Source organism: Oxyura jamaicensis, chromosome 33, assembly GCF_011077185.1.
Source record: "Oxyura jamaicensis isolate SHBP4307 breed ruddy duck chromosome 33, BPBGC_Ojam_1.0, whole genome shotgun sequence".
Taxonomy (NCBI): domain Eukaryota; kingdom Metazoa; phylum Chordata; class Aves; order Anseriformes; family Anatidae; genus Oxyura; species Oxyura jamaicensis.
This window is the reverse complement of record NC_048924.1, coordinates 761,338-786,240: the sequence shown is the minus strand read 5'-3', so window position 1 is coordinate 786,240 and position 24,903 is coordinate 761,338. Positions and strand designations below refer to the sequence as shown.

The 24,903-nt window shown below is 43.4% G+C and overlaps 1 protein-coding gene across 8 annotated transcripts in view; it reads left to right on the top strand.

Moving 5' to 3' along the window:
• Positions 1–24,656, top strand: part of SCN8A (sodium voltage-gated channel alpha subunit 8) — a 53,968-nt gene extending 29,312 nt beyond the window's left edge. For 6 of the 8 annotated variants that reach the window (XM_035308899.1, XM_035308902.1, XM_035308901.1 and 3 more), the window contains 16 exons: positions 266–658; positions 2,067–2,202; positions 4,122–4,360; positions 4,791–4,964; positions 5,932–6,288; positions 7,035–7,505; positions 7,914–8,031; positions 8,723–8,877; positions 9,780–9,953; positions 14,247–14,369; positions 18,024–18,308; positions 18,681–18,734; positions 19,687–19,824; positions 20,496–20,600; positions 21,365–21,635; positions 22,555–24,656. In XM_035308899.1, coding sequence (XP_035164790.1) covers positions 266–658; positions 2,067–2,202; positions 4,122–4,360; positions 4,791–4,964; positions 5,932–6,288; positions 7,035–7,505; positions 7,914–8,031; positions 8,723–8,877; positions 9,780–9,953; positions 14,247–14,369; positions 18,024–18,308; positions 18,681–18,734; positions 19,687–19,824; positions 20,496–20,600; positions 21,365–21,635; positions 22,555–23,702 — 4,341 coding nt within the window. In that variant the 3' untranslated portion in view covers positions 23,703–24,656. The remainder of the gene's footprint in view (positions 1–265; positions 659–2,066; positions 2,203–4,121; positions 4,361–4,790; positions 4,965–5,931; positions 6,289–7,034; positions 7,506–7,913; positions 8,032–8,722; positions 8,878–9,779; positions 9,954–14,246; positions 14,370–18,023; positions 18,309–18,680; positions 18,735–19,686; positions 19,825–20,495; positions 20,601–21,364; positions 21,636–22,554) is intronic. The other 2 variants (XM_035308903.1, XM_035308904.1) reach the window with 2 other exon arrangements.
• The last annotated feature ends 247 nt before the right edge of the window (positions 24,657–24,903 follow it).

Here is a 24,903-nt window from a genome sequence, read left to right as displayed (position 1 = left end):
ACGGCCTGAGTTTACAGCCCTTGCACTTACCCTGGCGTAAGTTGTTCCTGAGATGAGCGTGTCTTACCAGATAAAACTTCCTTACCCCGGTGTAGCTCAGCCAGCCAAGAGCGAACGACTTCTAAATACAGCTGACATCTAAGTGGCAATGCTTTGTTTGGATTTGGAGAGGGAGCAAAACTGTTTTAGCAGCACTTGAGGGTACTTCAGTACTTTGTTTCCACACTATTCACCCCCTTGTCATTCTTTCTTTTCTTCCTCCTAGTCTCTCCTCAGCATCCCAGGCTCTCCTTTTCTCTCCCGGCACAATAGCAAGAGCAGCATCTTCAGCTACAAAGGGCGATTTCGTGACCCAGGTTCGGAGAATGAGTTTGCTGATGACGAGCACAGCACGGTGGAGGAGAGCGAAGGCAGGAGAGACTCCCTCTTCATCCCCATCCGTGGCCGCGACCGAAGGAGCAGCTACAGCGGCTACAGTGGCTACAGCCAAGGCAGCCGGTCCTCGCGGATTTTCCCCAACCTCCGCCGAAACGTGAAGAGGAACAGCACGGTGGATTGTAACGGCGTGGTGTCCCTCATTGGCGGCCCACCTTCCAGCATGCCTGGGGGACGCCTTCTGCCTGAGGTGAAAATAGATAAGGCAGCTCCTGATGACAGCGTAAGGAGGTCAATGAGTAGCTAGCGTAGGCATGGCGGTCTGTCCTCTTCTGCTTTCCCGTATGCCGCCCTCCAAGTGAGCCAGCCACCCTGATGGAATGAGAGTTGGTTTGTCTGACCGCAGACGACAAAGTCTGCAGTGGATTTAAATCCCTGTGCTTTGACTTCTCCTTTCTTCCCTTCTCGGACTTAATGACCCACCTCCTTTCCCCTATCTTCCTGGGAAAAAAAAAGGGCTTGGAATTGAGTCCCAAATTAAAGGACCGATAATAACAGAGATCCTTGGCATATGTCAGGGCAGGATCTTTATCAGACCAGAGTCTTGCACTCTGAAGTATGTTTAGGGAAGTACCTGTTAAATTCTACCAGTTTTGTTGCTATTAAGTTGTGAAGGGCTTATTTTACAAGGGAAGCCGTTATTATAATAAGGATTTCTTCAAAAAAACATACACTTTTTAGTGTCTCAATTTTCCTTAATTGTGACCTTTTTTAGATCAGTAGACTGAGTTGGTATTGAGTAACCTTTTTAATAGATCAGCAGTTCAGGAGAGAAACAAAGCTCAAAAATAGTGTATTGGGGGGGGCTTATGAGAATCTGGATAAGATTGCAACCAGGTCAAGACATTCCTGAAACAATTGTTTCTGAGAAAAGCCTGCTTACCATGCCTATACATTCCAAGCTATTTTTTTAAATTGTTTCAGTTCTTGCAACCTAATTGACCCTAACTAGTTACGTTAAGCATTAGTTGCTCCCTTCTTTTTCCTTCCCCAATTAGCATGTTAATACAATGTTTTGCTTCAGTATTTAATTCTCTTTGTAACACAGCATGAACATAGTAGGAATAGTAATCTGCATGATGCATGCGTAGAAGCAAAAGTATTACTCGGCAGTTCTTTTTGCTAACTATCTGTGGAGGGACTTAAGTGTGCAACAGGCAATTAACTGTCGTGGTGGGAGGGCTGCAGGGGCTGGCAGATTCCTTGGCAGAAGTACGATGTCCTCTGGTCAATGCAATCAAATGCTCAGATGCTAAACGGTATCAATTTGGGGGCCTTGTATGAAGCTGGGGTAGAATTCTCACTCTGACCAGGCAGGATGCAACGTGGGCTCGTTACGAGTCATTGCCTGTCCGAACTACCAGAGTATGAACTACCTTGTACTGCAGCAACGCTCATTAGAAACATTCATTAAAGTATAATACTTAATTTGTCTCAGGTTGCAAAGCAATGGTATGAGCAGAACCAAGGGCCTGAGTTTTCTTTTATGTAACGTAGGAAAGTGGAAAGGCTAGCGGGAACAAAGACTTTTTTTTTCCCTCTTGGGGATACTTGGCATATTTCTAGGCTGATAGCATGTAAAATACTGGGAAGACTAAGAGTTTGTATTAATCAGTGTTTGAATTTTGCAGGGTACCACTGAAATAGAAATTAAAAAGAAACCTGGTGGGTCTCTCTTGGTCTCGATGGATCAGGTGAATGTCTCCTATGGAAGAAAGGATCGAACCAACAGTGTAATGACCGGCTTGACAAATACCCTTGTTGAGGGTAGGTATGGTTTGAAGGTGTGCCTTTGGGCTTTTTCAGTATGTATGTATCGATTGCCCTCTCGTGGCTTGTTTTAGGAAGACAGAGGACCCATCCACCAGGCAGTTACAGTATAGTTTCTCACTCTGCTGTGGGGGCCCGCATGTGCCCTTGTTTTCTTGTGCTGGAGCTGTCCGTCTGGGTGGTCAGAGGTGCTCCCCAGCAGACGGGGCAGGTAGGAACACCCGTGGCTGCTTGATTTGCCCAAGAGGATGCTGAACGGTGAAGCTGAACCTCCTGAGATGGCTGCTTAGTTGTTGGGGGGGCTAGAGCAAGAGCTGGTTTGTAAGGCTGGCCTTCCTGGGAGCAGGGTGGGGGGCATAGGGTAGGGAGTACAGGCTCAGGGCAGGGCTCGGTCCGTTAGGGCAGAGATCTGCTTTGAGCTTTGGGCACCTGACAGAGAACACACATCAGACATACAGAACATAGCTATTCCTGCCTTCTAATTTGCATTGTCTTTACCAAAACCTGTTTCTTTCAGGTCATAATTAATGCAGAAACATTAGTGAGAGTATTTTACTTGGGTTTGTGTCTGAATTATATAGGTACAGAGGTAAAGGCAGTAAAGAGTTGTAATTTTACAATAATGAATATGCGGTGTGGAGATTAAAGGATTAAGAAAATGTCTGATACTGGTGTTCTGTTTTCTGCCATCTCACAAGGGCTGGAGAGACCCTCCTTGCTACAGGCCATGGGAAGAAAGATTTGAGCTACTCTAGGGTATCAAACGTGACAGCTGTCAAAAGAGAAAAGGACTTGTGCATGCTGGAAATTCAGAAGTGGACATCATACAGAGATGAGATTTCCAAATATGTTATGCAGGAACCAGTAAGAATTTGTGAACAGCAGCCATATGAGGTTGATGATCTCAAATTCCTGCTGTCTCCTGCAATAAAATTGTATGAAAACTAAATATACTTAGAAACAGAGCAAGGTTCTTCTGCTGCTTCCCTCCTGCGCAAACGCCTACAGGCTACAGTGCTACGGTCCTCTTTTTTAACTTTAGCAGTTCCAAGGCAACTAAATACTAAGCAACCAGAGAACCAATGAGAAAGAGAGCAGGGGTCCTTTCCCTACCCATCTTCAGTACAAACAGCTGTATAGCCTGAATAAAACCATTGCAAGTGGGGGAAAGCTCCTCTTATTTTATTTTTTTTTTCTAGGCACTTGAAATAAGCCAGTTTAAAAAATGGACCTAGCGTTATGTTTGATTTCTGTAAATGCATGGGGTTTGTCTTAATCAGGTTGTTCCTGTTCAGAATCCTTTGCAGCATTATGTCATACATTTCCTCTTTTAGATCATGTCTGCATTCAACACAGAATTCATTTAGCTTTGTTATTTAAAAGCTAGCACCAAAGACAGTTTAGAATCTGTAACTTTCTTTAAGCCATTTTACCTTGATCAGTCCTGAGTTAAATATATCCGTTCATTTAAACTAGTTTGGATTGAATCATCAGATCCGGGCAGTGCTGTTGCACAGATTTAAAACTGTACTCCCTGGTAACCTCGTGCAGCTGTGCATGCGGCTCTTAATGGAGGTACCAAAGTGAAGCTGGGTACAAAGGCATGCCCTGACTCTGTTGAGTCTGTCCCGGTCATCTGCATGCTTGGCCATGGTTATAAGCTTCTTTGCTTAGGAACTCTTTGCATTTAGCCATTGCCACATGTCCTGGAGTTCTTTATTTTGAGCATTGTATGAAGATAATAAGGCAAAATGTAACTTTGCTGCAAGAATGTTGAATCGTTGTACAAGGAGGGAGACATGAGAGAGGTTCAGGATAGGCAAGATTGGAGAGTTTTTCAGCCATGCTCAGAGTCATATCCAGCAGTGTTAGAGAAGAAGACTGAGCTCCATTGCTCTTTTCTTTTGTAACTGTAGAGCTGGAAGAGTCCCAGAGGAAGTGTCCCCCTTGCTGGTACAAATTTGCCAACACGTTCTTGATCTGGGAATGCCACCCATACTGGATCAGGCTGAAGGAGATAGTGAACTTAATTGTCATGGATCCTTTTGTTGACCTGGCCATCACCATCTGTATTGTGCTGAACACTCTGTTCATGGCCATGGAGCACCATCCTATGACCCCCGAGTTTGAACATGTGCTCTCCGTAGGAAATCTGGTAAGATGGTATTAGTAAATATTCCTTACAGATCTGCTCCTACTGGGATACACTGCTTGTTAAGATAGACGTAGACTGAAAGAGCTGCTATTACAGGCTCCTAGGGGACACCGAGAGGCATGAGCTTGTGCTTGCTGCAGTCTGTGGCGACTCAGAGATGTTGGCTAAGGTTGCAACTTTCTGGTCAAAACTTATCTGCCTAAAAATCTGCCTGTTAATTGCTGGTATGCCTGAGTAGGTCAGTGAGATCTATGCTAGTGAAGCTGCATCAGGAGAGAAAAGACTATTGTGGGCAAGCACATGGCATTGTGTAGACTGTGTGTTTGAACTGGCATGACGAATTGCATTGTTTGATAGTTACGCTGAAGATCAGAAAATGAACAAAAGTGATTCTTTACTTGTTCTTTTGTCTCTCTCTGCAACACTCCAGGTTTTCACTGGAATTTTCACAGCAGAAATGTTCCTGAAGCTTATCGCCATGGATCCCTACTATTATTTCCAAGAAGGCTGGAACATCTTTGATGGATTTATTGTCTCCCTCAGTTTAATGGAACTGGGTCTAGCAAACGTGGAAGGACTTTCCGTGCTGCGATCTTTCCGATTGGTATTCATATTCCAGTCCTTTTCGAATGTTCCGATCTTGCAACTATTAACGTAAAGCCGCCCCCCCCCCCCCCCCCATCATTTTTTTCCTCTGTTCTTTGTGAGGACAGGGATGCAGTGGTATCATTTTTGTGGTCTCTTTGTACTTCACTGCTGTTTATATTTTATGAGATCAGAGCAACAGCTCATTGTGTATATGCAGAGGTTGACTTGGTAGGTATCTTGGTGTAGAGCACTTAATATTAGTGTTGATGGATTTCGTTAGAACTAACCTTTTATTTCCTGTGGTTCCTTAAGGTAATTTACCAAGTCAAATTTGCTAGGCTGTAGGTTATGGTGTAATAAAAGTGCTGAATACCTGAAGCCTTCATGTACTTTATCTTGTCCTGGCAGCAGTTAAACTTTTGAAAATTAAATTCTGAAAACCTCAAGGTTAGGTTTTTGGGCACAGAGATCCCGCAGCTGAGGTCAGGTTTTCCGAAGAGCTCAGTACTCAGAAGCTCCAATTTATATCCAGCTTCAGCAACTCCATCTCCAAATTAGATTCTCTGAATATTCAGCTTTGATTGTGTGTTCTGGATATGCCAGGAAAACAAGTGCTTTTTTTCCAGAGAAAGATGAGAAACATTCAGGGAAAAAAAAAAAAAAGTGACACGTACCCTTCAAATAAGTCTTCTTTAACATTGCAAAGTTTGAAAGTGAGAAGCTCCATAGTTTTACTTTGTAAAGGGAGATAAGTGTGTAGGGGAAGAACTAAGTACAAATAGAGAAGGCCGAGTTGAAAGGGAAGTTAAGCATTCCCAACTGCCAGTGACCTCAGTAGCAGAAGCACTTACGGTTTCATAAAATACGTGATGCTTCTAGTTTAGAAAGTTCTGCCTGATTTCTCTCTTTTCCTCTTTTTTTTTTTTTTTTTTTTAAGGTGAAATTAAATGAAGTGTCATTTGTCTCTTTGTTTGCTTTTGTAGCTGAGAGTCTTCAAACTGGCCAAGTCTTGGCCCACTCTGAATATGCTGATAAAAATCATCGGTAACTCGGTGGGTGCTTTGGGGAACCTGACCTTGGTGCTAGCCATCATCGTGTTCATCTTTGCGGTGGTGGGCATGCAGCTCTTCGGCAAAAGCTACAAGGAGTGTGTCTGCAAGATCAATCCGGAGTGTGAGCTACCCCGCTGGCACATGCACGATTTCTTCCACTCCTTCCTTATTGTCTTCCGTGTGTTGTGTGGGGAATGGATTGAGACCATGTGGGATTGTATGGAGGTGGCAGGACAGGCCATGTGCTTGATTGTCTTCATGATGGTCATGGTCATCGGAAATTTAGTGGTCAGTAAATGGTTACTGATGGTTTTTATTGATTTCCTCTGGGTGGGGTAAAACATGGAGAGACCGCAGGACTAGGGTATCTCTTCCAGCTCTGTTGGGGTCTTTCATGGCCTTTGACATATGAACAGTCCTGTTGACTTTGGGAGTACAATATTAAGGCTGCGTTTTGCTTGGCCTTAGCTTGTTGCCCACAAAAAGCATCCAAAAACTGCAATAGAAGCTGGAGGTACAAAACCCTCAGTCAAAGGTGACAGATCCACAAGGTGCCTGGGGGAGGTAAAAGATGCTTCAGAGTAAAACCTGGCTTTTCAAATTCCTGGAGAGGAAGTAATTTGGTATGCAGGGGAAGGCCTGAAGTGTCAAAATACGGTTGGAAGATTCTTCTAAAATCTGCCCACTAGTTCAATCATGCGGTATAGTTGCGTGCAAGAATCGACTGGTGAAATTGCACGGCCTGTTGTGTGGGAGGTTGGACTAGATCATGATGTTTCCTTGTATTTTATGAGGTAGTGTGAACAGTTGCATATCTTACGAGCAGTGTTGTGTTCCTCAAGTCCTAGATACCTCAGCAGGTCTGTTGGACACCAGAGCAGTTTCTCAGGGTGGTGTTTGGAGGCTTAGCTCCGCAGCCCCTGTTGACATTAGCAGGGCGCAGGTGGCCGGATAGTCGGACTCAGCTTTGCAAATATTACCCTTGTGTGTCAGCACAGTCAGAGCTCTGCCAAGTGTGACCTCTTCTCCTTCAGGTGCTGAACCTATTCTTGGCCTTGCTACTGAGCTCCTTCAGCGCAGACAACCTGGCAGCCACAGATGATGATGGGGAGATGAACAACCTGCAGATTTCTGTCATTCGCATCAAGAAGGGCATTGCCTGGACCAAGGCAAAAGTGCGTGAATTCATGCACACTCATTTCAAGCAGAGAGGGGGAGATGAGGTCAAACCCTTGGATGAGTTGTACGACAAGAAGGTGAACTGCATCGCTAACCACACGGGGGCTGATATCAACAGAGACATTGATTATCAGAAGAATGGCAATGGCACGACAAGTGGAATTGGGAGCAGCGTGGAGAAGTACATAATAGATGAAGATCACATGTCCTTCATCAATAACCCCAATCTCACTGTCCGGGTACCTATTGCTGTAGGAGAATCAGATTTTGAAAATCTCAACACAGAAGATTTCAGCAGTGATACGGACCCAGATGGCAGCAAAGAGGTAGGATGTAACGTTAATAATGCATCGTAATCATTTGACCTGTGAACACCTTGCAGCATCTTGGGAGGGAGAACTGGATAGTTCCAGCACAACACTTCTGTTTGTATTACGATATTGTCTTTGCATCCAAGGCAGAAGCCGCTCGTGCTAGCTGCTTTATGGAGAGCCACCCATACTTCTACATTTACCTAGTAAATTTAGATATAAGATTAAAGAGACCAAATGAATAAAGCTGTCTGTCTGTCCTGTTAATGTGAGATGTGAGCTGGGTCAGGTTGTTTATGAGGTGAAGTGAGGAAACAACTTTCTCTATAGTAATTATGGTGAATGAATTGCTGAGTCATCACAAGGTTTGATATTTGGTGGGAAATAACTATAGGTTGGAATGGTCTTTATTTTGTGTTCAAGAAACTGGATGATACCAGCTCCTCTGAAGGTAGCACCATTGATATTAAACCTGAGGTGGAAGAAGTCCCTGTGGAGGCACCAGAGGAGTATCTGGACCCAGATGCGTGTTTCACAGAAGGTAAGTTGAGTGTAGAAAGAAGCCTCTGAGCTGTTACTGGGCCCTGCGTCTACTGGAAGCTTACCTTAAGGTTAGGTGTGAGTCTGAACTGGGGCTGGGTATTTTTAGCCTGTTTTGAGAGTCTTCTTGGACTCTGAATCGCAGGTAAACTGATCTAGAAGAATTTGCCTTGGAACTGTAGTTGCCATTGCAAGGATCTAGATGACCTACCAGTAGTGAAGGTTGATTTTTTTGTACAGTTAATGCCTTAAGTACTTAGAAGTAGAGAAATCTGCTGCTTTTTTTTTTGCCTTTTTTTTCCCTTCCCCCCCTTCTGTCACTGGCCTCAATGTCTTTCAGCAACTGATCCGTTACAAGTATTCCCATGGCAAGCATATTTTAAATGGTTCAAGGTTATTTTATCAGCAAGTTCTCCATTCCTGTCCTGTCAAGTGCATGGATACCTCACCAAATATAACTAGCTTAATCTGTTCCTGAATCCACGTTAATTCAGGTGCCCAGATACAGAAGTGGTGAAAGTAACCACAAAACCTCAATAATATACAGCATTTAAACTGAAACTCCGCCCGCTTAATATTACTGGCATCTAAATCACTTCTTGGCACTGATAATTTTTCGTTCTTCCATTTTCTCATCTGTTACCTGACAAAATCTGGGGCTCATATTCCTTTGTGCACTATGCCCATTCCAGGTTGCATGCAGCGCTGTAAATGTTGTCAGGTCAATATTGAGGAAGGGCTGGGAAAGTCTTGGTGGACCTTGAGGAAGACATGCTTTCTGATTGTGGAACATAACTGGTTTGAGACTTTCATCATCTTTATGATCCTACTGAGCAGTGGTGCTCTGGTAAGTAAAATACAGAAATACTTGTAGCTCAGTGGTGTTAAACTAGGGGACGTGTACTTGGGAAAACTGTGTAGGAAATTTGGTGAAAAAGAAAGCTATGGTGATTCTTACTTGGAAAACCACACAGCTCCGTTGTGGTAGGTACTGTACAGAAGCCCTTCTTGATGAGTTTGTATTGTTTAATTTAAGACTGAAGACAAAAGTCCTGGAAATCTGGGGTCTGATGGTAGTTTGACTAGAAACGTGATGATTTTGGACAATCAACCTGTATCTGTGTCTCATGTCCACTCTACCAAACAGGGATAATTACGCTTCCCTTTCTTCACTTTCTCATCTCTGCAGAGCTTCTTGAGCTCCTGATGTTACACAGATGCAAATAATCACTGTGTGTTTGTCCGTTTTCACACAGAGGGTTATAGAGCAAACAACCACAGCGTGCGTTACCCACAAGTGGACAGAAGTCCACAACAATTAGTATCCCACAGCAGTAGCCGGGCATTTTTTACATGCATGTTTTTCATAATTACTAACAGCGTGATTTCCAAGGAACTTAGCCAGTTTGGGTTTGTTGAGTGCCAAGCAGCAGATAAAAAGCTGTCTGTATGTTACTGGAGTGATACTGGGTGCTGAGCACTTAGAGATAAAGGATTTTACTCAGATCCCTAAAAGGCAAAAAGGCAGAAACGTTCTTGTGTAAACCTAGCTTTGTAGGGTTATTTATTCAGGAGAGTTTGTTTGTTTTGGTGTTGTATCGGTACAACTACTATAACAGCTAAATTGCACTGTGTAAGAAATGTAATTCCCCTGCTCCTCTCAGTGTTGTTTGAATAACCTTCTGGATTACCACATTGAAATGTGGAACAACTCTGATGTAATGACAGGGGTACCTGGTTATTTCCCAGGCTTTTGAGGATATTTACATAGAACAGAGGAAAACCATCCGGACCATCCTGGAGTATGCGGACAAGGTCTTCACTTACATTTTCATTCTGGAGATGTTGCTGAAATGGTGCGCCTACGGATTCGTGAAGTTCTTCACTAATGCCTGGTGCTGGCTGGATTTCCTCATTGTGGCTGTATGTATCCTCTCCCCATTATTTCTATTTGGAAAAAAAATGTTATTTAGGAGAACGCTGGGGTAATGTTTTCTCCTGAGAAATGTCCTAACTGAATCATGTATTTGATGAGGATTCACACCCAGATATCTGTAAGTTTCCAAAGCACGATGAAGGAAAAAAACTTTGACCCCTTTGAGTTTTGCTGGCATTTCCTGTGCTACTGTGGATTTCTGCTCTGCAGGTTCTAATGAGCCTGCAGAAATACACCTGGGTTTTCCAGCCCTTGGCTTTTTTGCTCTTGTGAAACTGTTTCTCAGAGGCCTGCTGGCATGTTGAGCTCCTGACAGGTGCTAGCAGTGGAAGAACTGGTGCAGACACGGTATTCCTAGGTGACACCTCCTTTCTCTAGTCCTTTGCTTGCATTGTTAAGAAACGGAGTTTGCTGAGGCAGTCTTCCAAATAGGAACTGAAGTCCTAAGAATTTGGAGAAGGTGGGGGTGAATTTTAGGATCCCAAGTGCTTGGATTAAAACAGTTCATCACATCCAGTTGTGAAGCAGCATCCTAGTGAGTGCCCCAAGAGAAAGTATAAAGAAAAAAAAAAAAAAACTAAAAAATTTCCAAGCCTCTTGTTGGGAGAAAAGGAACATTTTGAATATGATTCACTTATGCCAAGTTGCTGTTCAGCGACATTATCACTCTGGAAATATTTCTGAGTAGGTGGAGGAACTATCCTTGGAATTCAGGGGCAGAAGTGACTCAAGATGTCTACATTTCCTGTGGAAAACTGACTTTATATATATATATATGTATATATTTCTTTAAAAAGTCCTCTCTGATCCCCTTAACACCTTTCCTGCTAACACACATCTTGAAGAAGTAACTCTTCTTTTCTGAAAATATCTCTTTCAATGCTTAAGATGAAGTACAAATGCTGACATGAAAACTAATGCTAGCTACCACCTATTCTTCTGTACCACTTTGAGGAGAGTGTTTCAGAACGTGAAATTCTTTGGGGTACTGTATTAAAAAGAAGACCAGCAGCTAAGCAACAAAAGTTTCCTTGTCTTCTAAAATACCTGGTCAGATTGACAGGAACTGAACAAGTGCAGCACCAGTGATAAATGTGAGGAACCTGAATTTATACTACTTTAGGAGAAATTGCTCTCTTTGCTTGGTATCATAGATGGGAAAGTTGCACATTTTTGTCTGCAGAAAAATCTGAAATGAGAACTAGAGATGCAAAAGCTATAGAATAAGTTGATGTTAAAATAATGAACCCAGGCTGAATATTACTCAACAAAGTCTCATCTCTGCATAGTATCCTGTAACTGTTAAACATTTTTTTTCCAAGTTTTCTAATGTGATGTAGATGGGGGTTGAGTGAAGTCACATGATGGCAGCCGTAACTAACAGAGAATAAGCCTTTGCATCATAACAACGCTCTTGAATGTTATTTTTCAGGTTTGATAGCATTGTCAAATAACTCTCCTCCTCTGATTCCCAAAGCTTGCTGGGTGTATTTATGAAGACAAAGTCTTTTTCTGGGTAATAATGAAGGCTTCTGCTTTTCAGTCAATCTGGGATTCCTTTTGTCTGACATCGGTGCCTGCTGTGTCTTCTGTTGGAGTGTCCCGAGGGAATAATACTGAAAAGACCCAATGAAAGCTGAGACAGCCTTTAGACATTTTCCTGCCGTTTTGTTAGGTTCACACTCAGGAACGAGGCATTATCCTAAAGGGAAGAAGCTCTAAAAGTGAGGATTCAGTGAAGCCTGTACCTTGTATTATATTTAGGGAATGAAATGCTGCAGTTCCATATGCACGCTGTGTATACGGACCTCGTAGCCTGCACCTCCAAATGCCACGAGTATTTCAAAATCTGGGAACTGAATCCTGATAGGCTTCAGGATTCCACCAAAATCCTATAGATGTTGTACCTGTATGTAACTGTCCTCCTCAAAGTTGACTGAAACTTTTGCTTCGTGGGCCAGGTTGATCTGAGCTTCTGCCAATTGCTGCTGCTGCTTGTGCAGCCCTGCCTGAGACCGAGGTCTCACCATTAGTCTGTCCTGCAGGTGATTCCTTGTAAGACTTTCCGTTCTGCTTGTTTCCAGCATAATTTGCATGTCCTCGAATTCTGTGCAACCCCAGTGTTTCAAACAGTGTCCATTCTTTCAGATCTCATCTTTGAAATAGGTAAACTTCAGGGCACCAGGAGTGTACCAGTGTTGCAGTGCCCTTGGTCCCTTCCCTGGCAGGCTGGGTTTGTTTCAAAAGGGCTTTGTCGTAAACCTTTGGGATGCCCCGGCATATTTTTTTTTTCATCAGTCTAACTTCAAAATCCAAAAAAAATAAAAACCTGCACGGAAAAAAACGAAGAGCCATGTTGCCATATATCGTGGCATTTATTTTATGCACTTTGGTGCAAATCTGAAGACAGAAAAAATCATTAAGCACATGCACGAGCAGTTAAATAAGGTGATAAGTGTGTCCTGCAACCACAAGCAAGATTTGTAATTCTTCCAAACATCCCTCTACCAAAGAGACTGAAAGCATGTTCCTATGCTGCTGCCTGGGCAGCGTTAGCCATTCTTGGGAAGCTGTGATGGGTAGAGATCATGTACTGATGGTGGATGAGGAAATATGTGCTTGGCCCACAGAGGGTAAGAGTCTTTTGCTACCCATAATACCCAAAGAAGGTTCTTTAGACCAGACTGCAAATGTAGCTTTACATCTGAGTCCCTGGTTTTGTCTCTCGTATATCAGGGGAGAAGGGGATTGTCACAACTGAGGAAGGAAGTCCAGAACAGAGAACAGAAATTCCTCGGCATGTTTATCCATTTGAAATCTGGTCCTGAAATTTTCCTGGAATATATGTGGTTTTATAAAGACCATCCCTGTAATTAATTTCATGTTAGCATTTTAATTTTTTTAAAAAAGAAGGATAAATAGGAAGTGTCCTATTCAGGGAATTAAGATTTAAACAAAACAAAAAGCCCACACCTGTTGTAGGAGGTCTCATGTTTTTCCATTATTTGTTACTGTATATTGATGTCTTTTTATTTTTCCTTTAAAACAAGGTTGACATATCTGTTGTTATCTGTGTCTGTACCGTGATACTAACCAAAAATGGAAGATAGTGGGATGCTGATGAAATGGTGTCTGTAGATAATGTTTACATATGGCCAAGTCTTGTGTCATCTAATCCCAAGAGTTTTCCATTGGCTCGCGTGGCAATTGAACTACTGCCCTAAATGCACGTGCCAGTTCAAAGAGTAGATGGCCCTGTGCTTTCAAGCTTTTGGTTAATCCTGCGGGACTCTGGGCTGCCCGCGGTCCCAGTGGGCTAAGGCTATTTGGTAATTTGCAAGCGTCGAGCCTAAAACTGATTCCAGGCTGCTAAAGAAAACAGGTTGTCTTTGTGGTTACAGCATTGAAAGCTGGTATAAAGAAACCTGGCCCCAGCTTTGTCATAATTTTGGTGTTTGAGCCTGAGCAACCACTAATTGCTGTAGTTTGCCCATCGGTAAGACGCGCTTGTCTCACCTAACCGTCCCTCAACGACGCTCACAAATGTCACTGCAGCTTCAAGCAGGCAGCTGCTCTGGTACAAGCAGAAAACACACACCCTGCTCTTGGGTTTTAAGGCAAGACGAGCTGGGCTCAGCTGCCCTAGAGGCTGACCCCGCACTCTGGGCTCAGTGTTCGCGCTTTCCAGAGGTGTTGTGAGACCGAAGCAGACTCTCAGGCACGCGTCCTGTCCCCGAAGGCCATTGCCGTGGAGGAAACGCTGCCGCTCAGCGCGAGCAAGGTGGCTTGCTGTACGAGTTGAGCGCAGGTTGTGCAGTGTGTGTATTTATCTGTATTCTTTCTCATAGGTACCTTTAACATTTGTCTGGCTTAATTTAATGGGAGCCGCTGGGATCCTGCAGACAGTAAAGGGCGAGGGTAAGGTTTTTGTCATCCGTTTGGGCTCTTCCTTCCAACAGCCCCCTTCTCCGTCTGTGTGTCTCTGCCTCTCTTTCACTTATCTTTCCCCTATGTTCTTTTCTTATGCCTTTCTCAACCGCATTATTTCCTTCCAGGTCGTTTCAGTCAAGTGAAGTAGGCAGCTGGTGTCATGTCTTCGGTATTTATCTATGGGGGCCGCCCAGGCTGGCAGCCGGGGCTGGGCAATCAGTGCTAGGGGATTTGTTCTAACAGTCTGGAACCTTTTTTTTTTCTTTTTCTTTTTTTTCTTCTTTTTCTTTTTTTTTTTTCTTTCTTTCTTTCTTTTTCTTTCTTTTTCTTTTTTTCTATTTTCTGTGTAGGTCTCTTTAGTCAGCCTTGTAGCTAATGCCCTGGGCTACTCGGAACTAGGTGCCATAAAGTCCCTTAGGACACTAAGAGCTTTGAGGCCTTTAAGAGCGTTGTCCCGATTTGAGGGGATGAGGGTAAGATGCCATTAGCAGCTGATCCTTCTGCATGCCCGTGGAGCGGTTTTTTTTAAGCATGCTAGAACTGATCAAACTGGTGGAAAGACAAATTCCCAACAGAACCATGATGCAGCTGCTGACTCGATCACCCTTACCGTCGATGTCCCCTCACCCTGCCCACTGCTGCACACTCCCCTCTTAAGAAAGGGAGATGCATCCAGCTGCCTCATTACATTAATTACCGGCCCAAGCCACATGCCATTTGTAGAATATGTTAACACTTGGCTGTTCTCATTTAGCCTGGCTTTGACCTCTAGCATCTGAGGGGGCTTCTCAGCTGTAACTCTTCTATCTAGGGAGAATCACCAGGTGCAAAGAAGCAGAATTTGAACCACCTCAGGGTCTCCACCCCCCTCTCGGTGTTGGGCGCTGCTGGAATTCGATCGAAAGAATCTGAGGGGGTTTTAAAAAAATCCAATCTGCCTGCACGGGGGTAAAAGGCTGCTTCCTTTCTTGGATAACCCAGGCCTTCAGGAAGGGACCGGTGGAGAGCTCAGCTGTTGGAAAAAAAAAATAAAAAGGCTTTGGTTTAATTCCTCTTGTTGCACCTTGTTGTTCTCGGTCCAGTCTGGTGGTGACTGGAAGCCTTGTCTGGTAGTGAAGCTTTTCCTTTCCACTCCCTCCCCTTTACCATGCTTTTACGGTCCCCTGTCCTGTCACTGTGACACTAGCAACGAAGCACAAGCAAAGCATTGAACTTAACAAGCTTTCCTCAAATTCTTAGACAGCACCACTGTCTCGGGGATTTGAAATTATTTCAGTGTCTTGTTACTTTGCCACTGATATTCAGTATTTGGGTGCGTTTTTTTTTTTCCATTTGGGATTGAAATCATCTCCTAAGAATATGCAAAAAAAAAAAAAAAGTAATTTACACTGTAAGTAAAGGGTATGTCATATGAATGGGTTTCCCACTTGTCCTTAGAACAATAATTTAGGTCTTTTTGCTAAATCCCAGTTAGCTCACAACTAGAGATATTACAAGAGATAGGATTGTTACATATCTATATAAAAAAAAAAGAAATTGCATTTGCAGTTTTACTGCAGGGTCTGACTGGAGTGATTCCCCCTGGATCATTCTGATTTCCTTTGGATTTGCTGTAATGTAATTGAGTGCAAAGTGCAGCATGAAATAGGCCACAAACCAATCAGGAATTCTCAGATTCTGTAGGAAGTGATAGAAGCAAATGATGCAAGTCCAAAGAGGATTGTTTCTTCCCTGATACGTTATTCTTCATTTTGTGTCAGGCTCTGTTAGCTTAATGCTAAACTTTATTACATAATAGGGTACCAAAGGACGACAATTCTTCCATCGGCACGAAGCTAGAGCTTTTGCCGGCTGTGTCCTGCTCCTTGTCCCCTCCTCAACCCGAGCTTTGTCGCCCTGTTGGGCACCTGAGTCCCTTTTCCTTGATACAAATCTCTCCCCAGACCAATAATGCTGGGGCAGCAGGCTGAGTGTGCACCTGGACCAATTTTCTCGAGGTGGAATTGTTTTGCCCCTAGCAGATTATCAGTGCAGCTCTAATTAATTTCAGTGCCGCTAAAGCACGTGGTCGTTTTTCCTAGTGTATTGCTACACAGTCGTTTATGTGAGTGTCAGGAAAAAGGCTAGTGTGATCACAAAGGAAAAGACCCAGCACTAAGCGTGTAGGTATTAAAAGCTATTTGAAAGCCATGCTGGAGAGAAGCTGTGATTTATAATACACAGTCAGGAAATTCTGATGCTTAAAGCGGGGGATTTTCATGACAGCAAAATTGATCCAGAATTATGACTGCTAATCAGTGACCCTGTTAGTTACCTAAACCCAATTATTTTTCCTTTATTTTGACTTGAAGACAAGTGTTGCTGCCCTGTACAACCAGAACAATTCTTCTAAGCCAGAGAATAGAGATTTGAAATGCCTTTGCAAAGGAAACATAAAATGTAGTTCTTTGCTTTTCTCTACTCCGTAGTAATCTGCATTTTAAAGAGCTTGCTCTGCTCTTAAATTATTCAGGAAGTTTGACAGTAATGCTATGAAACATGCATGCATTTTTGTCAATTGCCAATGTACAGTCTGCACACAAAAGCCATGTTCCTTCGCTCGGAATCTTTTTGAATGCTGTATAAATTTAACGTCCTGTAAGTGACCATATTTCAGGAGGGTATAACACTTCTTTTGCTTCTCGTGACGAGCTGGAATAGACCAGCATGCTGATAGCTGAAGGATTTTAGAACAAAAAGGCGTGCTGCTGTTGTGTCCGTGTGCAGCAGCCAAGCATCCTATTAGGATGAAGGAGGAATGTAAGCAAAGGCATTGTTATGTACAGAGCCTGTCCGCAGGGCCTGCCTCCAATCTTTGCCTTTAGAACTCCCTGTGGACACAGCGATGGGTTCAGGATGTCATTTACTAATTGCTGCGATGCTGCTCATTGTCTAGATCACTGCTTCCTTCAGTTTTCCTTCATGCTGACTAGGATGGAGGACAGGCGCTTGCTGCAGAGCTTAGCACGCGCGTGGCGATTGCATCCAGCAAACAGATCCCGTGCAAGGAGAGGGGACGCCTGGCCGTGGCCAGGAGCAGTGGCAGGGCCAGCAGTGGCTCAGGTGCTGCTGTCTGAGGGCTCCTGGATTGCACTGTGTCGAGAAGTCTTTCAAAGCTAAGGTGTGGGGGTAAAAACAGTTTAGCTGCCGTTCATCTTTTAAAGGAATCTAAATTAGGAGATCATCATCAAAGATTTAATATCCTGCTGACCTAACTCTATTAAAAGTCTGGTAGCTTAAATTTTGTCATGTGTTGGCCAGGGATGCTTAGGGACATGGCGCTCCCAAACCGCGAGCACTAAAATTAGGAGATGGTGGAAGACACAAGCTCTGACCAAATCCATTCCCACTCCCTGCCGTGTTTGCTGCAGTTTGGAGGAAGGAACATGGCTTTTCTGTCTTCTTGAGCCTGCATAGCTGCATGCTCAGCTGTCTGCCTGAGACAACATGATTGGCCTTGCTTAGTCACCAATATGATCTTGATGTTTACAGCAACTCACTGCTTAGTCCTAACAGAGCAATTCGGGGCTTGGTCCCGTTCCCATCGAAGTCAGCGTCGCGCAGTTTGCTGGTGACCTCGGTGGGAGCAGGAGGCAGGCGCCGAAGTGATAACAGCCTTGTTTGAAAGTGGGGAATGGCCGTAAGGGCCACTGGCTGCTAAGACCCATCAAATCCGTGAGCAAAAGCATCCTCAGGCTTGGCTCTGAGAAAATTGTAGTTAGGAGCCTATTTGAGACCGAGAAGAGAGTTTGAGCCTCACTCAGTAATGCCCCCTCTCCCTTTTGGCAACTAAAATGATTTAAAATAATTGTTGTTTACCGAAAGAAGTAACAAATCCAAAACCAAACCCAGCAAATCTAATAAGCCGGCCTGTTTTATTTTCAAAACAGAGCTTCAGTAGGTGGCTTTTAAGCTGAATTTTTTACCGCTTGGAATAAGTTCACTGCCAACTTCTGCGTGGAGTAAATGCCACAGATCTGTCAGTGGCCTTACCTCCTATTCCCCTCCCCAAAAAGAGCTGTATTGATGCTTGCTGTCTCCTGCCTCGTGTTTTGTACTGAAACTTTTTCCCACCCCTTCCAACACAGGTGGTTGTCAATGCCTTGGTTGGCGCTATCCCTTCCATTATGAATGTGTTGTTGGTCTGCCTTATCTTCTGGCTGATTTTCAGCATTATGGGGGTTAACCTGTTTGCCGGGAAATATCATTACTGCTTTAACGAAACATCCGAGGAGCGCTTTGAAATAGATATTGTTAACAACAAGACAGACTGCGAAGCCCTGATGCCACCCAACTCCACTGAGATTCGATGGAAGAATGTGAAAATTAACTTCGACAACGTTGGGGCAGGATACCTGGCTCTCCTGCAAGTTGTAAGTTTTGCCTTCACTGCCTCCCTAGTAGTGGGAAACCCAAGATTTTTCTAATGTACTCTCTGCATTTGGACTGCTTCCCTCTCCTGGAAAAACAGCAGAAAAATCCCCATTTTAGCTTTCATCCCTTTGCCTGATGTGGGGCTCCCAGCACAGCAGGTGGCCCCAGCTCCAATCTTTAAAAGAGCCTACCAAATCTTGCGTGAGCTGCACATTTAGATTAAATGAAAAGATAAATATTTAAGTAATATTAAAGTTACTTATAAAGGGAGGTGACAGGGGGCAGGGAATCCCTGACATAGCTGGCACAAAGCAGGCTTGTTCATCTTTACTTCAGGTGATTTCTAACAGAACGTGTGTTTTCTTTGCTAGGCTACTTTCAAGGGCTGGATGGACATCATGTACGCAGCAGTAGATTCCAGAAAGGTAAAGTGCATGACCAAGCTCACAAACTCACCTTCCAGTAGTTCACACTGCTATTTTGCTTAAAGTCAACGGTAAAAATTGTAGAACTAGGCTTATGTAACACATTTCATGTTGTGACTTCTCGTTTGCTGCTGCTACTGTGGTGAGATAAAAGGTGCTCAAGCAAATCCCCAAAAGGGCAGTCCCCTGGTTGCTTTAGAGGCAGGAAAACTCCTGGTGGACTAGAAAAAAGGAATACAATGAAGCTCTATATTTCATCATCAGAATATGTTATGGGGGGAATTAGTCAGAAGATTCTCAATGAACCTTCATCACTTCATCAACAAGTACCCAACAAGACAAGTACCATCAATGAGACTGAATTTTTGATATTCTCTCTATGTTGGAGCTCTTTCTTCAGGCACTATTCTTGTTCTTAAATGCCGGAACCATGCAAATACTTCCTTTTTTCTTCTTTTTATTCTCTTTCCTTGGTCTTGTAAGAAAATATTTTTGAATGGATTTTCTTGTCCTACACTGGGTGCAAGGCTGGAAGCAAACAGCACGACAATGTTAAGACAGCATGAAAATGTTCTTCCCTTTGTGATAAACTGATGGATTTATACTCCCCTCTTCGAAAGAAAGAACGACGTCTTCACTTTGACAGTGCTTGTCATTAAAGTGATCGTTTCCTTTGTGATTTACAAATTACTATATACTGCGTATGCCTAATACAGGAGCACTGACCTCATCCTGGCTGATGCTGAGCTGTGCTTCTGAGACAGGTGGGAGGTAGAGTGCTGTGGAAAAGAATGGGGACTTTCCTCAGCACAGAATTACAGTTAAAAAGTGTAGAAAGTTACAAGAAAGCTGTCTTTAAACAAAAAGGAAACTTTGAAAGAAACAAGATCTCATTTTGACTATACTTGTATGATGTCTTTGCAATGTAGTTTATTCCTCTTCTCCCTTGCAGCAAGAAGAGCAACCCAAGTACGAGGACAACATTTACATGTACATATATTTTGTTATCTTCATCATCTTCGGCTCCTTTTTCACCCTGAACTTGTTCATTGGTGTCATCATTGACAACTTCAATCAACAAAAGAAAAAGATAAGTATTTGCTTAATAGCAGGGGAGCTGAGACCCATTTGAGGAATGCTGATAATTCAAGCCAGTTGTGTTTTTCTGCGTATTAAGGCCCAGGACCTTTAGCTCCTGGCACAAGCCCCACTGGGACTAGAAGAACAGGCTCAGAGAGTACGAGGTGACCCAAAGCTTTATGTAAAACTCTAGATTGGAACTTTTCCCTAGAATAAATCCACATGCATTTCTGGTTTTTGTTTGTTTGTTTCCTTATTTGTTTTTCCTTGACTGAAATATATAGACTGGAAGTAAGATGTCCTCCTTGCCACTGTCGTTTTCAATCTCTCTCTAACAGTGCTTGTCTTTGGAAGTCGAGCTAAGGATTTGTGTGTATGGAATACCTGCTAAATGGCCTCCATTTTAGAAAAAAACCTGACACCTCTGCTACCTTTTTATCAGAAATGAGATAGGATGGGGAAGGATATAGCGCAATAAAGTGGGTTATTCATAGGAAAAAATATTCCATTTTCTTTAAAGGAAAATCAGTGCATCTTGGGCATTAGTATAAGTTATTTCTGTCTAAAATAGCTGCCACCAACTTCCCATATGGCAGGTATCCTCATGACTTAGTTAGCATGTTATTCCTTTCCTTTCTGGTGCATGAGCCGATTGTAACCAGTTTTCCTTTGCCCCTTTACTTTGGAGGTCAAGATATTTTCATGACAGAAGAACAAAAGAAGTACTATAATGCCATGAAAAAACTGGGCTCAAAGAAACCTCAAAAACCTATTCCCCGACCTCTGGTGAGTATGTTATAAAGGGAACTGCAGAACAGACGTTCAAAGGAGTTTCAGCTCCAAAAGCAGCCTTTGTTCTAACTCAGGCTGGAGTGCACATCAACACGTTCTTGTCATTGTAATCCAGGTATGGTCCAAGAAAGGTTAAAATGCTACAGCTGTGGTTGATGTTAGTCAGTTGGCTCACTTGAATCAACAGAACAATCTGAAAATGCTGTGGCTAAGAGGCTGTGCATAGAGAGGGGGAGGCTGCCTGGCATTAGTGAAGTAGGGTCCTGGTCAGTCAGCCAGCCATGTGGGTTATGTTGATTGAGACCTAAACACATTTTCCAGGCCTTGTGAAAGGCTTTGTATGGTGAGTCTCTTAGGTAATGCTGTGGATAAGTCATCCCGCTCTTCTGCCTGACCACTGCCAGGATGCAAAATAGGTGATGTTAGTTCATGTACCCTGCAGTCGGAGCCACCCCTGCAAGGGGGACCTGGCAGCTTTCTCCAGCTGTGAATGAAATTGCATCACTCTGCCTTTGCTCCCAACAAAGAGCGAGATACGCGCTGGTAGTAGGGTTGTGGTAGTCCATTTTTGATATAAATAGTAGCATTTTCCTACCTTTCCCATAAACAAATCGATTTGTGGTGAGAGGGTGCCTTGAAAGCCTTAAAGGATCCTGAAAAACTATGTCCTCATGCACGTTGTTACCAAGAGGAAGACAACTAACAGTAGACTTTGTGTTCAAACCTGTTTGGATCATTGTCTCTCCCCCTTTGCACAGAACCGTATTCAGGGAGCTGTCTTTGACTTTGTAACTCAGCAAGCTTTTGATATAGTCATCATGATGCTCATCTGCCTCAACATGGTGACCATGATGGTGGAGACGGACACACAAAGCAAGCAGATGGAGGACATCCTTTACTGGATCAACCTGGTGTTTGTCATCTTCTTCACCTGTGAGTGTGTGCTGAAGATGTTCGCCTTGCGGCACTATTATTTCACCATCGGGTGGAACATTTTTGACTTCGTGGTTGTGATTCTGTCCATTGTGGGTAAGTACAACGCGACTTAGAAGACTGTGAGGGCTAGGCTGTTTTTCCTGGTGTTTGCAGAGTAAGGCTCATTCTTGTTGTTGTTGAAGAGGATGTATAGGTACCAGGACTTCTGGCTTCTCTTTTTAGCCATGTGAAGAGACTGTGGCAGAGTTTGGCAGCTTGAAGTCCTGACTCACGCACCTTCCTCTCTCTATTCTGGCATTCATTTCCAGTTGTATGGAGTAAAACACTTGACAATTACTCTCCCTGTCTTTAAAAACAAATTTTACTCACCTCGTTGGAATGTTATAATGCTTACTAACCACTGAAAATAGCATTGCAGTGCTTCCTACATCAGCATGTGATTTGCAGTCTTGTTGTCGGTTCAGTTGAGTGTTGAATCAATCAGTTTCCTCCAACAGGTTTTTGGTTTTAGCAGCTAATCTGGAAAACACACGAAACCTCACAAATACTACAGGGTTGCTTAAAGACCTGGTTGGACGCAGCTGTGCCCAGGCACACTGACAAAACAGAATTAGAACTTAGAGGCTGTCCTGCAGTATAAAACTTAAATCAAGATCTGGCTGCTGCTTGAAATAAAATTTGTCTTACATGTGTTTAAGCATCTTCAAAACAGAGCCCATAACCTGAATGTGTTGTCTAGCAGCAAGACACCTCTAAGAAACAGCTCATCCATCCTTACACAGGTGGAATTAATCACTCTGCAGCCATACCTCTCTTATTCTCCATGCTGGGGAGCTGTCTGGGGAGCCTGAGCAGCTAGCCAAGACTCAGATGCCTGAAAGTGAGGCCTCGTAAACACAGACCCCTTTTGAAAATCAAGGTGTTTTGTGTTCCCAGTCCCTCGCCTAGGTTCAGAAGAGGAAGCAGACTGCACGTCACCATTGTCACTCTTGTCCCTTTCCTTCTTCTTTAGGAATGTTCCTGGCTGAAATCATTGAGAAGTATTTTGTATCACCCACGCTCTTCCGAGTCATCCGACTGGCTCGTATTGGACGTATCCTGCGTTTGATCAAAGGAGCCAAAGGAATCCGCACCTTGCTTTTTGCCTTAATGATGTCTTTGCCCGCCTTGTTCAACATCGGCCTCTTGCTGTTCTTGGTCATGTTCATCTTCTCCATCTTCGGCATGTCAAACTTTGCCTACGTCAAGCATGAGGCTGGCATAGATGATATGTTCAACTTCGAGACCTTTGGCAACAGCATGATCTGCTTGTTCCAGATCACTACATCGGCTGGCTGGGATGGCCTGCTGCTGCCAATCCTAAACCGGCCTCCAGACTGCGATCTAGACAAGGAGCATCCCGGGAGTGGTTTTAAGGGGGATTGTGGGAACCCTTCAGTGGGGATTTTTTTCTTTGTGAGTTATATCATCATCTCCTTCCTGATCGTGGTCAACATGTACATTGCCATCATCCTGGAGAACTTCAGTGTGGCAACAGAGGAGAGCGCAGATCCGCTGAGTGAGGATGACTTCGAAACTTTCTACGAGATTTGGGAGAAGTTCGATCCTGATGCCACGCAGTTCATAGAGTACAGCAAGCTCGCGGACTTTGCTGATGCTTTAGAACATCCTCTCCGGGTCCCCAAACCCAACACCATTGAACTCATTGCCATGGACCTGCCTATGGTAAGTGGAGACAGGATCCACTGTTTAGACATCCTGTTTGCCTTCACCAAACGTGTCCTGGGGGACAGTGGAGAGCTGGATATACTGAGACAACAGATGGAGGAAAGATTTGTGGCATCCAACCCTTCCAAAGTGTCTTATGAGCCCATCACAACTACGCTGCGGCGTAAGCAGGAAGAAGTCTCAGCAGTGGTTATGCAGAGGGCTTACAGGGCTCGTTTAGCCAGACGGGGGTTTGTTAGCCGAAGGCCTGTCCCCACAAAACTGGAAAACGGAGGAACAAACAGGGAGAAAAAAGAAGGCACCCCATCCACGGCATCTCTCCCGTCATATGACAGTGTGACTAAACCTGAGAAGGAGAAACAACAACGGGCAGAGGAAGGAAGACGAGAAAAAGCAAAAAGACAAAAAGATGTCAGGGAATCCAAGTGTTGAGACAAAATAATAGAATTGTACAAATTTAAAAATATTTGCAAGTGAAAAGATTGTTTACAGACTTCATGAAATATATCAATACAGAACAGCTGTGGAGACACTTACCTGAAGATCTTATACCAAACATAGTCTGCTTACTATGTGACAGCGTTGCATCTAAAGCAGTGACCTACCACCTGTTTAAAGGACCCTTGTAAACAAACATTTAAAAACAAAAAAGGAAAAAAAATGGATTTTCTATTGTTTGGGCAGGTGGATACTGCATGTTCCACATCAGTCAATGCAACTTAGGACAAACAAGCAAAATAAAACACACACACACAGAAACAAAACCCGCTGCTGGGATTCATATATTTTCCAAAGCAGCCAAAAATGGATTTTATTTTCCCATTTTGTTGATTATTATTGAAAGAAAACCCAGAAGTCACGATGTTAAAGGGTTTGTTCATGCAAAATTAGATTTGCATTTAGCTAAGCAGCAAAATAAAAAAAAAGTGAAAATAAGCAAAACAACAAAAAAAGAAACTAACCACCCATTTAGCCCATGCCATTTAATTAATTGTCATAGTTTATTTGGTATTTATTATCTGCATTCTACTTTCTACATGGGCTTTACTTGGTTTGGGAGATGGGGTAATCGGGTACCTTCAGCCTGCAACCAGCGCAGGCTGATTCCCCAAAACTAAAAGTGCTCGTTCAATGCATAGAAACGATTTGCATGATGGCATGCCGTGACCAGGAACCATGCATGAGGAACCATTAAGCCACAAGACACTCAGTAATCTGTCCACAGCAGTGTGTTAAGCCATAAATTCGAGGCACTCCACTGACTACCGTACACTGTATTTGGAGATAAACGTTAACAATAATCATGCCCTTCACCGGTACTTACCCGTTCTTAGCAATCTTTCATAGACCTGCCAGTAGAAAAAAAAAAAATGAAACAAGCAGATGAAATACTTGTGTGTGTGTATGTTTAACAGCGTGTCTTTTTTTTTCCCATACAGCCGTCTTTTGCACACTGAAATATAACAAAACTAAATGCTGCTCTGGACCTCATCCAAGGGGAGATGTTAAAACCTGAGAATGGCTCGTTGTACTCTGTCACTGTAAAACCAAAATCTAGGGCTTAAATACCAGCCAGTAAGTTAATTTGTATCCTGCGATATTTAGCATAATATTAATTATTAGTCAGCCGCCA